At 46.1% G+C, this 17,774-nt stretch overlaps 1 protein-coding gene across 3 annotated transcripts in view; it reads left to right on the top strand.

Moving 5' to 3' along the window:
- Nucleotides 1–17,126, top strand: part of LOC106812477 (nuclear hormone receptor FTZ-F1-like) — a 53,032-nt gene extending 35,906 nt beyond the window's left edge. For all 3 annotated transcript variants that reach the window (XM_014816398.1, XM_014816471.1, XM_014816548.1), the window contains 3 exons: nucleotides 11,975–12,233; nucleotides 12,675–12,769; nucleotides 13,327–17,126. In XM_014816398.1, the coding sequence (XP_014671884.1) occupies nucleotides 11,975–12,233; nucleotides 12,675–12,769; nucleotides 13,327–13,482 (510 nt within the window). In that variant the 3' untranslated portion in view covers nucleotides 13,483–17,126. The remainder of the gene's footprint in view (nucleotides 1–11,974; nucleotides 12,234–12,674; nucleotides 12,770–13,326) is intronic.
- Nucleotides 17,127–17,774: the final 648 nt, after the last annotated feature.

Here is a 17,774-nt window from a genome sequence, read left to right as displayed (position 1 = left end):
TGCTGGTGTTGGTGTTGGTGCTGGTGCTCGTGCTGGTGCTGGTGCTGGTGCTGGTGCTAGTGCTGGACTGTTGGTGCTGGTGTTGGTGTTGGTGCTGGTGCTCGTGCTGGTGCTGGTGCTGGTGCTGGTGCTAGTGCTGGACTGTTGGTGCTGGTGTTGGTGTTGGTGCTGGTGCTCGTGCTGGTGCTGGTGCTGGTGCTGGTGCTAGTGCTGGACTGTTGGTGCTGGTGTTGGTGTTGGTGCTGGTGCTGGTGCTGGTGCTGGTGCTGGTGCTAGTGCTAGTGCTGGACTGTTGGTGCTGGTGTTGGTGTTGGTGCTGGTGCTGGTGTTGGTGCTGGTGCTGGTGCTGGTGCTGGTACTGGTGTTGGTGCTGGTGCTGGTGCTGGTGTTGGTAAATCACAATCGTACGCCGTTCCTAGACGGGTGTCTCCAGTGATTGCCCGGGTGCAGAGCACGACACTGGGACACGCTGCTGAGGCCAATATTTGCGTTGCGTTGACCTACTGGAACCTGCTTCCATGTATAGCCCGCGTCCGCGTCGTGTTCCACGCTGTAATAAACACCTAACATCATCGTTATTCCTCCCGACTCCCTGAACTTATCCCTATTCGTTAGTCCAAACGTGCAAAGCCTACTGTGGTGACATGGCGTGCACTCTGACCGCACAGCGTCAGGTTGCCTGGCGACTCTATATATATATATATATACAGTGTTATACACTGCGGGTGACGAATGACTAATGTCACATAATTCTGCTGGATATTGTGTATGAAGTGTAATAAACGCGTTTAGGCGGCTCTCTCTCTCGCTCTCTCTCCGGCTTTCTGCTAGACGTAACGCATCCTGCAGAATGCCGATGCGCCAGACAATCTGCTGCTTTCTCCTTAATTACATATCACGTGATTGGCTGCCGTCTGTCTGTAATAGCTCTGTAAATTTTAACTAAAAGTCGCGGAAAGCTTTCCTACGGTCGTTGCCGATTGATGGATTTCCTTTGCGGCGTACACGGAGCTATAACTCATAGACGGCGGGGAAAGTGTTCCTGAGTCAGATCAGTTGATTTCATGTTTGGCTGTGGTGTGTGTTTGTGTGTAGCGCGTGCATGTGCGTGTGCGTGTGGCGAGTATCTGTTTATGTGCGTGCGTGCGTGCGTGCATTCGTTGTGCGTACGCGCTGTGTGTGGGCACGCGTGCCTGTCTCTATAGGCGTACGTGTGCGCGTGCGTGCATGGCGTGCGTGCGTGCGCGCGCTAAAATGCGTACGAGTGTGAAACAGTGTAATCTGATCGACGGTGTGTGCATGGAGACGGACAGTAGCTGCAGGATGCCGACGAGAGAGAGAGAGAGTTGGTTTGATGTTAGTATGACGATACGATGCTGCGGTGTACTCGCGTAAAGGTGAACGCATTCTTGCGGTACGCGCACGATTACACAGCTAAGATGAAAACCAATGAAGTGTATACGTGCACTGCTTAAACAGGGCTTCCCGCTTCTCTGAAGGCTGCAAGCTAGGCGGCAACGGTTTAGCCATTCATCGTGAATGCTGTGCGCGGGCTCGAGGCACGTGTATTCGCCTGCGTTTTTGCGCACGCTGCCAGTGCTACTGCTTCTTGTTTCACTTCCGAAGCCCTGTGCCGAGCATATACGTATTAATTATACACACATATATCTGTATCAAGAGCTAATAAATACCTATTTAAAGGTTATTAAATTATTTATAGGTAATTATTAGGTATTTATAGGTAATTATTAGGTATTTATAGGTAATTATTAGGTATTTATTAGCTCTTGATCTGTATATATATCTATATCTGTGTGTGTCCTATCTGTGTATATATATATATGTGTGTTACAGATTAGTGAGTCATAACTACTCCTAGTACGCGGCTGTGCGCGCACCTTGATGCGTGGGTGCCTGTAGCTTGTGGTTTGGTCGAAACGGTTGATGTATATATATATAAGGCAAAGCACTTGGTGGTTTGGTGAGAAATTGGCCCCAGGTAGCTGTGTGTTAATGAGCCTAAGCGCTCTGAATCAGAGAGCTGGTGAGAGTGGTCGGTTCACGGCTGCATGCTGTCATTTCGTGGAAATGTGATTTAGCCGGCAGTATGCTGCTACTGGTATGAGAGGGCACACGGTGGCTCCGATCCTCGCGCACAAGATAGCGCGAGGCGGTGTGTGCACCGCAGGCTGCTGTATGTAAAGTTTCACATCGTGTATTACTCCGCTATGGTACCCTATCTACCCCCCAACACCTTCACTTTCACCTTCCGTAAATGCTTTCACTTGAGCAGCGGAAAAGGCCTGATCATTCTGACGGTGTACAATATGGCGATGCGCACGTCAAGGCGGTACGATGGCGTGGACTTCTGCCAGTTGTACGCGATTCCTTCCAAAAGTAGGCTTATTAATTGTAGACTATACCGCAGCCAGTCTACTCTAAGCTGCCGGCCTGTGGTCATCGATGAGGTATACACATGTAGTATGAGTTGTGGCGATTAACGGAAACACGGGTACGTATAAGCAATGCCATAATGGCGTTGCCAGCATATGTGGATGTCGAGACGAATGTCCCGAGGTACCTGGCTCTGTTTAGGTATGCTACTCAGTTGTAAACCTATACACTGTTTGAAATGATATTCACGTCGCGCATAAAATGTGATGTTCAGATGCGTGCGAGACAGGGTACGTGCTGCGCACCGCATGGTATACGAAAACCAAGCAAAGAGTTATACAAATACATGCATGCGCTAAACTCCTGTATAGTGACATCGTACGTGTATACTGCATTCGTTGACATAAGTTTTCCATCTGGCGCATTATGTTGGAACAGCTCATTTCCACCGCTCCATATACTACAACAAAATTAACTAAATTACAACATATTAGATAACTAGATTATTATTAGATAAATATATAACAAAATAATTAGATAAATATTTTTATATATTAAGCGTGCGTATGCTTTGACGCGACGACAGGAGAACCTTGAGTGAATGTGGGTGAGGGCCCACACAGCGAAAACGAATGTGAGTAATCTTGTATGAAAACCATAGTTGATCCATTCTGTCACATGCTGCAAAGCAAAGCAGCGCCATCCAGATGAGACGGGATACTAGAGAAGCGTTGCCGAAAGGAGGTGTTGACCCGAAGTGCTGAGCGCAGATCTGACGTTGCAACGTTACATGTCTACTACGTGTTTTGTCCTCCCACACCACATAGGTCATTGGTCATAATAGGTCATAGGTCACATTGCTGTTTCATTGCACTACCGCACAGCAATACGATGTGCGCTAGCAACTGTTTTGCGAGATTTGCAAAATGTTCTCGGTACAGGTTGCGCCCCAACACCCACTCACACACACACGCACGCACGCACGCACACACACACGCCCGCGCGCGTACCTCCGCTTGCCGCTGAGGTACGCTTGAAAGCGTCGACGGCGTATCATTTTTACTTCGCGCTCATGATTTCCGAAATCGAGGCAAAACCAGTTCTCTGTGCCCGGAACTGGCAGCCCACGTGCAGCGTGCCAGCGCTGCCGCGTCATCCCGGGCTGGTTCCACGACCAGCAACAATGGCAACAAACATCTTGTGACGTCATCGCAGCATTCCATCTTTGGGCGATGAATTTCATCGGAAAACAAGGGTAGTGTAGAGGGTTTGGTGGGGTGTCGGAGCTGTGGTAGTGGTGTACTGGCAAGAGTGTTGAGACCTCAGGATCTTGTAGAGTCGGAAGGTATGCGTTTACTGCCGGTGTTTGGGACGTGAACGAGATCTTGCAGCAGTCGTACGGGGGTACGGGGGTAGTGTACGTGGGTTCGGGGTGGATGTTTGATTACGGGGCTTCCGTGGTGTATGCGATTGGATCGGGATTGGATGGAGGTCGGGTTCGTGCCTGCTGCATTAATGGAGCAAGGTGGTTGGGTGAGACAGGATCAATGGGTTTCGTTTGGTGGGCTTTGGTGTGTGGGTGTGTGATAAGTTTCTACCTGGACGCGGATTAGTGGTGGGGTCAGTGAATTTGTGTGAAGTAGTATTGAGCAGGTTTTAGTGGTTGGTGGGGATGGGCAGCGTGGGGAAGGGAATGGAAGGGGAGGGGAGGGGAGGGGTGGGTAGACGAGACGAGACGAGACGAGACCAGACGAGAGGAGAGGAGAGGAGAGGTTGATGGTTTAAACCTCTGCGGCAACGCTGTGAAATAAATCTGGCTCTTACAGACGTCAGAGGGAGGATGGAGACGGCAAGACCAGCGCAGCGGCAGCAGCAGCGGCAGCAACAGCGGCCCGCACTACCGGTTATTGTAATAGCGGCGACGTGTTTCTACTGCGTTGTCGTCTCAACAGCTGGCGTGACCCATTTTTTTTCGGAAAATATTCGGCGTCACGCCACCGCCAAGATCACGATCAAGGGTAGAACCGCCGTACGCCCGTACTGCTGCGCCCCTCGTGGAGGGTGAGGGGAGAAATCACTGCCTCGGCGCCTCCCTCCCCCCGACGATGCGCCTGCTGCAAGGGCGTGGTCGCGCTTAAAAACCCCGCGCCGTATGTACGCATTTCATCGCGGTCACTGATGCGAGCGAGAGTGAGAGAATAAAGGATGCGCATTGACGTGCGCTCCTGCATGCAGAATTAGCGATGCGCAGACATGCTAGCGCATAAATGCTCGCCCGGCGCGTTTTACCGCATTGAATTTCAATTAGCGCATGGATAGACGCAGACAAGAGAAAGAGAGGGGGAGAGAGCGAGCGAGCGAGCGAGAGAGAGAGAGAGAGAGAGAGAGAGAGAGAGGAGAGACCTGAGCAGAGAGAGACGAGGGGAAGACGGGAGAAGACCGAGAGCAGGAGAGGAGATTGATGAGACGAGAGAGAGAGAGAGAGAGAGAGAGAGAGAGAGAGAGAGAGAGAGAGAGAGAGAGAGAGAAAGAGAGCGAGCAAGAAAAGAAGGGAGGGGCGAGAGTGAGAGTGAGACGAAGCGAGCGAGAGTAAAAGCAAGAGAGAAATAGGAAGGACGGGAGGAAGGGAGGGAGGGAGGAAGCAAGAGAACAACAGGAATAAATGAAGGGAGCAACAGTGCGAGAGAGAAGGGGGGGCGAAAGATCAGGAGAGGGGGGAATTGAATACAGGAGGGTACAGAGAGAGAGAGAGCGCGAGAGAATGTTAAACCATCGTTCTGAAAGAGGCTTTGTTTGAATTCGTAACAAATGAGCAGCCGTGCTGTGAGGCGTCTGACTGAGGAGAATGGTCATTAGAGCGCCGCTTTACGAAAATGATTTTGTCCTAGTTGACGAATGTTGGTTGCCGTGTGCGATGGCAGTGACGGGATCTGCATAAAGGCAATCAGGCAAGCATGGTTCCCTGTTGCACGTACGAAGGTTCTCTGAAATAATTAAATTAACTGACTGCACATGATCAGTAGCTTACAAGGACTAATATATATATATATTATATATATATATATATATATATATATATATATATATATAATCTCATTATTAAAGGCGAGCCGTTTTTGGTGTCTGGTCTGTCTGTCTGCTTCGTCTATCTCGTCATTCTTCTCCCCCACGTAAGAGTTTACCCCCAACACCATCTATATATTCTTAATCAGCATACATGCGTATTAAGTACTTACGATGGTATGGACATTTTAGACCAAAAACAAATAAAAACAATACAAAAAATACAAGAAATGTCAAATTTTTAATAAATGTCCGCGCGGTGGCGCTATATACCCACCTACTGCCTTCCGCGAATTTTCGCAGCTGTAGTTTTTGTAGCACTGTGTGTTGTCAAATTACAGCAACAATAACAATAACTGAATTATTAGCTTCGAAGGAGACACCCCTCATATAGGTATAAAAATCATAAAGTAACAGCATCCTAGCTGCTTATTTTTTCGGCAACCACTCAGTGTTTGTCGTTACTTACGCATACGAAGTTGAGCCTCTCAGCAAGTCAGCTCGCCACGACCATTTTAATTTTCAGGTTCAGGATAGACACATGGGATAGAGAAACATGGGTCCAATAAAAACCAATGTCATTTACATCAATATAAATATAATATTATATCAATATAATAGGTTAGGGTTAGAGTTAGGGTTAGGGTTAGGCACATTGGTTTTATTGGGACCCATGTTCTCTATCCTTGGGCCCCATTTTAGGCCAAAAATTTTACGCAATTACATAAAGGGCGAGTCTGTTTTTCTGTCTGTCAGTCCTTCTATCTTCTCTCTCCCCCCTAACAGGTCACCCCCAACACCATATATATTTTCAATCAGCATACATGCGTCTAAACAGAGGAATTGCTCCGACCTGTCATTGCAGGATTCCATGATCAAAATACAATTCGTCACGTTTCGTTTCACCGGTCATAGCCGGTGACCTATGAGTAATTATATATTAATAGTAATTATACTAATAATACTAATAAATATAATTATAATATAATAATTATATATAATATATTATTATTATAATAATTAGTATAATTATATAGTATTCATTATACTAATAGTACTATCAGTATAGTAGTGACCTAAGATTAAGGCTAACACATGTCACATGATGTGTCTATAATAGCTAGATCCGACCTGTCATTGCAGATTGCATGATCACAATACAATTCGTGAGGTTTCGTTTCACCGGTCATAGCCGGTGACCTATGAGTAATTATATATTAATAGTAATTATATAAATAGTAATTATGTAGTACTACGAGTATAGTATAGTGACCTAACATTAAGGCTAACACATGCCACATGATGGTGTCTATAATAGGCTATAATTTTAACATGCTAACTGAAATCCTTCGCCTCCATATTATAGTTAGTACACGTTCTACCGGTCATAGCATAATAGCGGGAAGTCGCCGGGGTTTTTATTATTCAATCACAGGTCGGAGCAATTCCTCTGTTTAGACGCATGTATCAGCACGACGCGACAACCATTTTAGGCCAAAAACAATTTGCATCGCCAGGGGCATTGCCAGGGGGTCACCCGTGAGGTATATTCTCAATCAGCATGACGTGACGACTATTTTAGGCCAAAAATTAGGCCCTCAAAAAAGTACTAGCGCAGCAAAAAAGTTAACAATCACAGCAATCCTAGCGCTCCACTATAGTATACACTGCGCCAGCAGAAAAGTCAAGACGAATTCTAGCGCAGCAGAAAGTAAATAGCAATCTATTCGCGCCCAACTATAGTCAGTCTCAAATCAGGATGCCGAAACGCAAGCAATAGCAGAAAACGCATGAAATAGCAGAAAAGCAGTAACCCCAAAAAAATCCGGGCATCGCCGGGATAGCCCACAGCTAGTATTATATATAGTGGCGCATTGTTCCCTCCCCCCCCCCCGGGAACACGGACCGTTTATAGAGTGTAAAAATCAAGGAAGCTGTTAGTATTTGCTTGATATCTCTTCCAGCGCCATAGCTTCATCTGTACGGACAGTTCTGCCACTGTATGTGCTTATTCCATGTATGTACGTACGTGCGTGTGAGTGTGCGCGTGCGTGCGTGCGTGCGTGCGATGCGTGCGTGCGTGTAGTAATCGTGTCACCGTGACAGGGTTTATTCTCAGCGTGAAGTATATCAATTATTTATTCGCCGTTGTTCGGGAAGTTTAACGCGCGCTGACTACGGTCTACACGGTACGTTATCGCTCTAAATCGGTGCGCCCGTGGCTCTGTCATTATCACGGTTGCAGCAAGCGCGAGCAGCAACGTTGTTTATGATTATTTGGCACGTAGAGAAGAAAGCCACCCGGCGGGTGCAAATCCGCGTTGATGTCACGATGTGATAGTGCTGGTGCTAGTGCTGTTGCTGGGGCTAGTGCTAGTGCTGGTGCTGGTGCTGGTGCTGGTGCTAGTGCTGGTGCTGGGCTGGTGCTGGTGCTTGGTGCTAGTGCTAGTGCATGGACTGCTGGTTGCTGGTGTTGGGTGCTGGTGCTGCGGTACTGGTGTTCGTGCTGGTGCTTGGTGCTGGTGCTAGTGCTAGTGCGTGGACTGCTTGGATGTGCGTGTTGGTGCTTGTGGTGCTGGTGCTTGGTTGGTGCTGGTGCTGGTGCTTGAGTGCTGGGTCTGGTGTTGGTGCTGGTGCTGGTGCTGGTGTTGGTAAAATCACAATCGTACGCGCAGTTCCTAGACGGCGTGTCTCCAGTGATTGCCCGGGTGCACGGCCACGACACTGCGGACACGCTGCTGAGGGCACATATTTGCGTTGCGCTTGACCTACTGGAACCTGCTTCCATGTATAGCCGCCGTCCGCGTCGTGTTCCACGCTGTAATAAACACCTAACATCATCGTTATTCCTCCCGACTCCCTGTGAACTTATCCCTATTCGTTAGTCCAAACGTGCAAAGCCTTACTGTGGTGACATTGCGTGCACTCTGACCGCAGCAGCTCAGGTTGCCTGGCGACTCTCTATATATATATTAATATACGAGTGATTATACCACTCGGGGTGACGAAGCCACTAATGTCACATCAATTTCTGCGTGGATATTGTGTATGAAGTGTAATAAACGCCTGTTTAGGCGGGCTCTCTTCTCTGTCGCTCTTCTCCTCGGCTTTCTGCTACGAGGTAATCGCATCCTGTCAGAATGCACGATGCGCCGAGGACAATCCTTGCTGCTTTCTCCTATTAATATCCACGTGATTAGGCTCTGCCGTCTTAGTCGTGTAATACCTGCTGTAAATTTTAACTAAAAGTCGCGGAAAAGCTTTTCCTACGGTCGTTGCGATTGCATGGATTCTCCATTGCGGGCCGTACACGCATAACTCATAGACCGGCCGGGGAAAGTGTTCCTGAGTCAGATCAGCTTGATTTCATTGTCTTGGTGTCCGGTTGTCGCTGTGCGCTGTGCTAGTAGCGCGTGGCATGTGGGCTTGTGCGTGTGGGGCGCGTCCGAGGACCGGCTGTGAGTCATCTGTTATTTATGGTGCGTTGGCGTGGGCGGTGGCGTGGCATTCGTTGTGTCGTCGATGCTCCCCGCTTGCGGTGTGTGGGGCAACGCGTGCCTGGTCGTCTATCTAGGCCGTATTCCCCACCTCTCGCGGCCCGTCGCTGCGCGTGCGCTGATGGCGTGCCCAGTGCCCGTGTGCGTCGCGCCTAAAATGGTACGGAGTGTGAAACGAGTGTAATCTGGATCGACCGTACCCATGCCCGCGCACTGATTGTGCATGAGACGGACAGTAGCACGTAAACCCTGCAGGATGCCGACGGAGGAGAGAGAGAGAGCGTGCGCTGTGCTGGGTGCGCTGTGTGTGTATGTACGTACGACGGGAAAATGGGTCACTAGCACACTCTAGTCTCACCAGCAGGCTGTGTTTGCTGAAAGCCGGCACTCCAGCAGCCGCTGATATTTCGCAAAAAGATGCCCGTCGCCTGACCCACCGTCTCTGTCTGCGCCCACGTTTGGTGCCGGAGCACGTACAAAAAATATCGCGCCGATATATCGCATACTCCTGTATTTATTGTATAACTCGGTGCATAGATTGTCGCCGAGCGTCCGCGTTTGTGTGGTGGCTTCGATATATATATACTGTATATACGCTGTATATTTCGCGGTGGTTTAATTTTCGTGAATTTCGCGAACGCGTCCCCGACCGCGAAAATATCAATACGCGAATGATTCATAACGAATAATACCGAATATTTCATAATTCACCTACCGCGAAATTAACCACTCGCGAAATTGTCTGTCAAGTCTGAATTCGCGAAAATATCTGTACGCGAAAAGTATTGCGTATAAAGTACGGGATTATTTACGGATTGTGTGAGTTGTTATGTGACTGTGTGTATGTGAGTGAGCGAGTGATGATGATTCCTCAGTGCTTCGCAGTTAGCGTTTAGCGTTTTGTAGGCCTATTTTTTGGCAGTAGGTAATCGATAAGCGGTAACCCAATAAAAAAACTCCTTTTTCGAGTAAATAAGTCAGCAATTGGGAATCCATTCGTGTGTACCCGTGCAAACCTGCAACGTTTCCCGAAACCACATCTACGGGTAGACGAAGTCAGGTGTCCTGAATTATTTATGCTTTCATTTATTTGTCTGGCCCATTTTCGTCTCCATTAAATTAGCCGGATGTCCATATCACGCATAGTCGTTGCTGAAAGTGGTGGCATTCAGTACAGTCAGTTATATATATATGACGTGCCATAAATATCACATGACGCGTCATCGCGACAGGCGACTGATAATTTACGCATTAAAAATCCCATAGTTGCGCGTTAACGAGCACTAGCTATCTGCGTGATACAGGACTATAATAATACGTAGCAGTCGTGCAGGGCGGCGATGACTGATTGCACGGGAACGCTGTAGAAATGACACGCGATGCACGCAGCTGTAATGGTATTCTACATTGAGCCCTGTTAACGAATTCCCTATCCCTGAATGTTTAGTCTCCATGAGATTTGCTCGTGCACATAGTAAAGTTGTTGTTAATGAAACCAATATCGATCAGCACCGTCAGCCTTATTTCAAGTCTCCTCTCAGACGGTGTGGTAGTCAGTTGGACGGCGGCTGATTGCCTGCGCGCGTATAATATTCGTGCGCGCGATAGAATGACAATGGGGTTAGCAGAGATGCCAACCACTACGATTTATCCGTATTTTATACGAATTTCGTTTGCATTTTGACCACTACGACCAATTTGCATACAACTACGATTTTTATTACGATCGAAAAAATTTTTTTTTTATGATATTTCAATTGTTTTGTTTCAGTGTTACATTGATATAACATGATTAAAAATAACTACATGTATTTAGCAGCAAATATCAGTGTGAACTTATTATCATTTTGGGTCCCAGAATGCAGGAAATTGCCCTCGGACTACAGATTTCAGATATCCTCACTACAGTTTGCTCAGAAAAGTGTTGGCATCTCTGTGTTAGTTGTCCAGTAATTCGACGTACAGAAACACCACCAGTAAAGAGAAAGTACTACATTTCTATGCAAACATAATTGGATGTTAGCAGCATTATTGGAACTCCAATTATTAGAAGCTTTCGCCTGGCACATGAGGTTCTATTGTGTTGAAAGAAATTTGTTTTGTTAGTTATTAAAGCCTGTCATTAATGATTAGCAGTTCGTATTGTGTAATTAATAATGAGTAGGAAATATGAACTCGTGAGTGAAGGTGAGTGAAGCATTAGTGAGAGAGGGAGGAGGGAGATGGAAGAGTGAGAGAGGATGAACGAGTGAGTGGCACGGGAGATGTTAGAGTGCTGTAGGGAACGAAGAGAGATATGAGGAGTAAGTGATGATAATTGTGTGTGCGTCCAAACGAGATAGGAGGAGGGCTACGTTGAGAAAGCGACTGCGTGACAAACGGATAGGGGAAGCGGAGTGCGTATGAGAGAGAAAGCGCGATGGATTGTGGGGTGGGGTAGAGAATGCAATGTAATGCTGCAGTGAAAACCAGCCACTCCCTCCCGTCTCTATTTAGCTGCAAACAGTGTTTCCTCTTGTTCTATCCCACTGTGATAATAGACTTTCCAGAACGAAGCGTTTATAGGCAGAATGGTGTTATTAGCAAGCATTACTATTTCTAACTGCTGCGGCTGAGTGGGTGCTGGCAGATAGCCTGTCCAACAGCTATGTATTATTATTCCTGGCTCTCGGTATCTAGGCCAGTTTACACAGGCCTTTCACGTCATGCACGAGCCTGCTATTGATCTTTCTGGTATTGAGGTCAGAAAGGACATAGGTCAGCTAGGACAGCTGCAGCTGTGATAATTATGGCGAGACCTATATTACCTACTTTCACTGACTGGCTCTGCCTTCTGCAGTTAAGACAGCTGCTGCCATCTATCAACGGCTACGTAATCAATCCAGTATGTACCTGGAGTGTTTGCTCTTCACTGTCGGTATTATTAATAAATATGCCGATTTCCATACTTACATACATTAAATTGCCAAAGACGATCAGAGACCGTTAGTAAACAAACTCGTTCTTTCGTTTCTGCATAGGTTGAGGACCAGATGAAGTTGCTGCAGTTGTCGTGGTCCGAGTTGCTTATCCTCGACATGGTCTACCATCAGCTGCACAACTCGCTGCCCAATGAGACGCTGCTGCCCAACGGTCAGAAGTTCTCGCTGCTCAACCTGACGCTGTTTGGATTTTCCAACATGGCGGAGCGACATCACGAGCTGCTACAGCGGCTGCGACAGATCAAGTTCGATCGCAACGAGTATCTGTGCATCAAGTTCATCATCCTGCTGAATCCAGGTGAGCGTGCGAGTCCAGGTGAGCGTCCTCACAATTTCACGCAATAATTATGACACCGTCTTGAAATGTGCACATTTTTTAAAGGCATACTAGGCCCATTGATTATGCAATGTTGACGAATGCTAGAGTAACTGGCACCTTGTGTAGTTAATAAGTACATAACCTTATAGCCAAGCTAGTATGCCTTTAATCCAGATGAGCATGAGCTTACAATTCCAATCACGGCACCGTCTTTCAGTGTGCATATTTTTGTATACAGGGATAACGTGATGTTGTCGTCCAGTATTTAGGCACTTTAGGTGATATTGCCCCGTGCAAAGGCAACTGAAAGGGCACCAAGTCGAGCACAAAACACAACAACTTTGCTTACGTTTGATGGATTCACGAGCAGGGTGTTTCAGCACTCACTGTTTTGTTAATGTGGTGTTTTGAATCTTGTAGACGTGAAGGGGCTGACAAATAGCAAGCTGGTCGAAGAAGCTCAGGAGAAGGTCAACAATGCGCTCATGGAGTATTGCTCCAGCTTCTATCCAGAAGTAAGTGCTTTGTCAATTCTGTTTTTCTCTCACACTGTTAGAAATTAACCTTGTGATGCTGCCGGAATGGATTTGTGGATTTCTGTTCAGATTCCAGCCCCTCAAACACAAGAATCGGCAGTGATGTAAAAGAGCAGTTGCCTCAAAGTAATCAATTGGTTATTTGATAGAATCATCTGAGTCAACACAAAATCTCCGTAATTAGTCTTCTCCGCTTCTCTGCTCTATTCGTGCAATCTGCATGACCATTGTACAAGACTGTAGATCTCCATCGCCCTCTGAAGCCCTTGCTATATTTTTACCCGTCCAATCTCGATAAGGTTTCATGTCGGACAATTTTTGTTATAAATGTTCCAGAAAGCTTTTGAATTAATATAATATAATTAATTAAGAATATTATTATTAATTATTATTAATATTAATAATAATAATTATAATTAATATAAGTTGAAAAGTTAAGCGTGGTGATGCAATGCAGTGCTTTGCGTGTGCTGTACGGGCAAAGCGTGCAGGAGTTGTTCAACTCTTGTTATCAATGCTGCGGTGCTTTCTTGCAGGTGGAAGACAAGTTCGGACAGATCTTGCTGCGTCTGCCGGAGCTGAGGCTCATCAGCATTCGTGGCGAGGAGTTCCTTCACTTCAAGCACCTCAGTGGCGGCCTGCCCACCCAGACCCTCCTCATGGAGATGCTTCACGCCAAGCGGCGGCTCTGAGGGTGCACACAAGCGCACCCGAGAGGTGTCAGACTCATGGTGTCCTGTGGGCGCATCGTGGCGCCACCTAGGCACGCAGCCTACTCTGCGGAAGTGTATCCCGCCGAGTTGGGTGACGTCCGTGTCGCTGGGGTCGCTGCTCGCGGGCGTGACTCGATAGCTAGAACAACTCTGGCCTTCACCACAGCAGCAGGTGACGGCAGCAGAAGCCGCTACTCGCCCTGGTAGTTGCGTGGAACCGCGGGAGAACACGGTGCCACTGTGCTGGAGGTTTGCTGGACACGAGCCACCACCGAGTTTAGCCGCGTGCTTTGTGCGTGCGTCGGAGTAAATTCGCGTGCTGGTAATTTTGTTGGCAGAGGTTTTTAGTACTGACAAGATAACGATTAGTGAGAATTTGTGAGGGATGGTGAACTTCCCGTGGGCTGGTGATCGCAATCAAATAAACTGAACATTTGCGCTGCCAGCATTTCTTATGTTGGACTTGGAAGGTTCTGCAATCGACATGATTATCGATGGTTGAGGCCAGACACTCTGCGTAAGGCAACAAGCAACAAGCTAGACAGAGAGAGAAAATGAGGGGAGTGTCTGTGGCAGCGACCAGCAGCTTGTGCATAGCCAATCACGCAACACTTTTACATTTGTTTATTTTGAAATGGAGGTTCAAAATGAACTATAGAGTGTTGCGAAAAATGATTTTTAGTAGTTAGGTAATGAACAAATGTCTTAGGAAAGATGTCGATGGAATGATGTGTGGGATGGCAGTTGGTCTCAGCATTGCATCCAGGTGAGAATCTAAGCCAGTTATCCAGAGCCATTGATTAGTTGTGCCTGGTAGGTGGAGCTGAGAACGTGACAGGTACGTGCGTGAGAGCTCAGCCAACCAAAATCTTTTGATACCAAAAATAAATAGCGCCTAATCGACACAACATCCACTCCACATTCACAGAGATTTATTTTTAATAGTGTTATATCTACAATACGTATATCACTCAGCTTGTACGAAATTCACTCATCACTTGAATTCATCCTGGCTGGCTATAGACTCGAATATGATATACCCCTTACACATGAATGTAAAATAAACCATACTACTGCAGTAGGTCTCAAACTATTTCATTACTATCGTATATGTGCAGCATGTACATATCGAGTGTATATTAGACTATTGCCTCATATACACTCGAACTTACGTAGATGTGGGTTCATGCCTGCGCCAATTATTCTCTAGTGATGACCCGGCTGTATTAGTGGTGTGGTAGGTTCCATCCAGGTAGATATTCTGTTTTCTCAGAGCATGCATACCAAACTGTGTGTGTTTGTGTATGGTCGACTTAAGGGTATGGAGTGGGGTGGGTTGGAAGGGAAAGGGAACAGAGTCAGAGCAAGACATTGCAGTTGCGGTGCAGTTAAGCACACAGAGTGACTGAGGTGGCGGCTTTCATCGGGGTACGTTTACAATAGATAGCTCTGGGTGTGTGTATGTGTGTGTGTGTGTGTGTGTGGGTGGGTGTGTGTGTGTGGGTGGGTGTGTGTATGTGTGTGTGTGTGAACGTGCGTGTGCGTGCGTGCGTGCGTGCGTGCGTGCGTGTGTTATTCACTTGGTTTTGTACTGTGATATTACGTTGTGTGATTAGAAATGATTCTGAAAAACTCGGGAACTGCTTCCTGCATATGAATGGGGGAGATGAGCCGCACCAGTCTCGTTGCATGTCGCCTGAGAACAGAATATGTAGCGAGGATTAAAAACTTTGTTTCTTGTACTGCTACTGTGACTGCCTATCGCAGTGGCTGTTCCATTTGATCGCCTCTGTCCTCGTTAGCCAACCTTCGTACGGTTCCTGTAGTGGCGAACGTACCAGAACTCTTATTATTTAATACAACTGTAAGGTTTTATTACAAAATATACCACACTGTACCCAGCCTGTAGTATCAAACATACCACACTCCACGCCAGCCCATGGTATGACACTTCACCCCAACCTATAGTATAGAACATACCACACCGCAAACTGTAGTATAGAACATACCACACTGCACTCAACATATAGTATAGTACATACGACACTCCACCCAGCCTATAGTATAGTGCATACCACTACCCAAACCGTAGTATAGAACACACCACAATCCGACCAGGAGTAGGACATATATATATACAACACTCCACCCCAGCCTGTAGTATAGAACGTAGAGAACATACCACGCCGTAATCTTTAATAATAACTAATAAGGCAACCCTTGTCAGCTGTGCTGGTATTCTGCCTTGTATATATTGATGTAATAACGCGGTTAAACATATGGTATTCTGTTTTCTGTGACCATTAGCGGAATTTAGCCAGTGATGAATAATTCATAATTTAAGCCTGTGTAGATATTATCAAAGTTGGCTGGAGCACTATTTTTGTGATCGGAAAATGTAGTACTATGTGAACGCAATTGTTAACGGTGTTAGTATATCGACCACTGGTGGATGACGTGATGCCTTTACATGGTTTTAGGATGGTAATGTTAGTTTGACAACTTGTGTTAGTTTCGCACTGACAGATTATTTGTCGTCCGTGTTGCGTGGACGACTTAATGCACGTGTAGCTAATTTAGGATCTGGGATAGCATGAAATTTGCATGAGTGGATTAATACAGAAACTGCATGGTCATTCATTAATTACCACGTTTCACTGGATTAATCAAAACCCATTTCCTGTGTCCTTTATCGCCATCTCGCTGTATGTAGTACATTTTTACATAGCTGAGGCACAAGGCAAACTTTATAGATTGATATTTGTATCTAGGCTGCAGGCTGGCCTATTATTGTTTCCCACAGTGCTTCAGATCCGTGGCCACCGTACAAACACAGTGCTAGCTGGCTGATCTAGAAGACGCGGTCGTGTTTGTAAATCAATTGGACAGTTGTAAAGATTTATGATAACGTTCGAAGTTCATGGTACGACTTGTGTGGCAATTCGCATAGACGTCATTCGCGTTACCGAAATAAGGAGATGTATATTTTTAGAATCGAACGACGCGTGCGTGCCCGAATTCTCGCGCAGACGATAAAGTGCCAGTATGTCATGTGATGTATCGCGACATTTACGGTCCTGTCGCTGCGTGCGACCAGCTGACAGCATATTGCTACGAGTTTTAGAACAGTATCTTGCAGCGACTCGCACGTTTCAAATCGACAACGGATCATATCATAGGCATAGTGATTGCTGAGTTTATATTGTCATTTTGTTCATGTGTTCGTGTATGAAGTGATTCCACAAACACCGGTGGATCTCCGCATTGTACATTTTTTGTTGGAATGATTTATGAAAATGTACATTTTCATATTATTTGAATCGTTTATAGCCAGTGCTGTATATAATTTACAGATATATACTGTACACACAATTGTTTAGTCATTTATCATGTTTTCACTATTTTAAAGTATATTTCCTTTAATGACTTAGTAGTTCACAGCTAGAGCGGTCTGTAGAATAGATCTATCATAGATTGTAGATAAGAACATTATTTTGTGTTACTTTATATTAGCAGATGGCACGTGACAGTGCATCTGTCATCCATTCTCAATTCTCTGCGAGTCGTTTATAATGGTGTACAGACATGTCAACAGAGAAATAAATAGGCATTACTAACAGAAACCATTTTGCTTATATAGGCCTTACCTACCCTTACTATTAGGCGTAATGTTATAGAGAATAGCACTACAATACACGTACAATAGCAACACAAATCGCCAGGTCGAAACTGGAGGTCAGTAGTCAAAAAATTAATTGTTAATTGTTACCGCAGTTAAATTATGGCCCTGTTTACCAAATCAGTGGCCTTGCTACACATACGCGGTTAAATTGTGTATCAAGGCATCTGAATGGGTAAAAGGGCTATAATTTAACCGCGGTTGAATTATTTCTACTGCGGCAAAAATAATTATTTCTGAGTACGTACGATGGCCAACCATACCACAAGGTGGCTGCCACAAATTATTTTGCTGCTTCTCTCTACTTGAAAGTCGTAGAGACTGGTCAGCAGCTAGCATTTATGCCAACGCTTAAAATGCGCGCGCGTACGTGCATCTAAAGTCGCAAATGATCTATTAATATTCGTGATATCGGGTCATATAATGAAAAATTACATGCTAACTGGGACGGAGGTAGAGTCAAAGGAAATTGTTTTTGCAAACGCGATTTACAGATTGACCCATTGAGTCCATTTAATTTCACTACTATATTGAAAGACATGACCCGTCTACAGAGGTTTGCACCAAATGCGAAACATAATTTTAGTTTCCC

Source organism: Priapulus caudatus, unplaced genomic scaffold (assembly GCF_000485595.1).
Source record: "Priapulus caudatus unplaced genomic scaffold, Priapulus_caudatus-5.0.1 Scaffold1, whole genome shotgun sequence".
NCBI lineage: Eukaryota > Metazoa > Priapulida > Priapulimorpha > Priapulimorphida > Priapulidae > Priapulus > Priapulus caudatus.
Note: the sequence above shows the minus strand (reverse complement) of the source record. Positions and strands in the feature narration are given on the sequence as shown.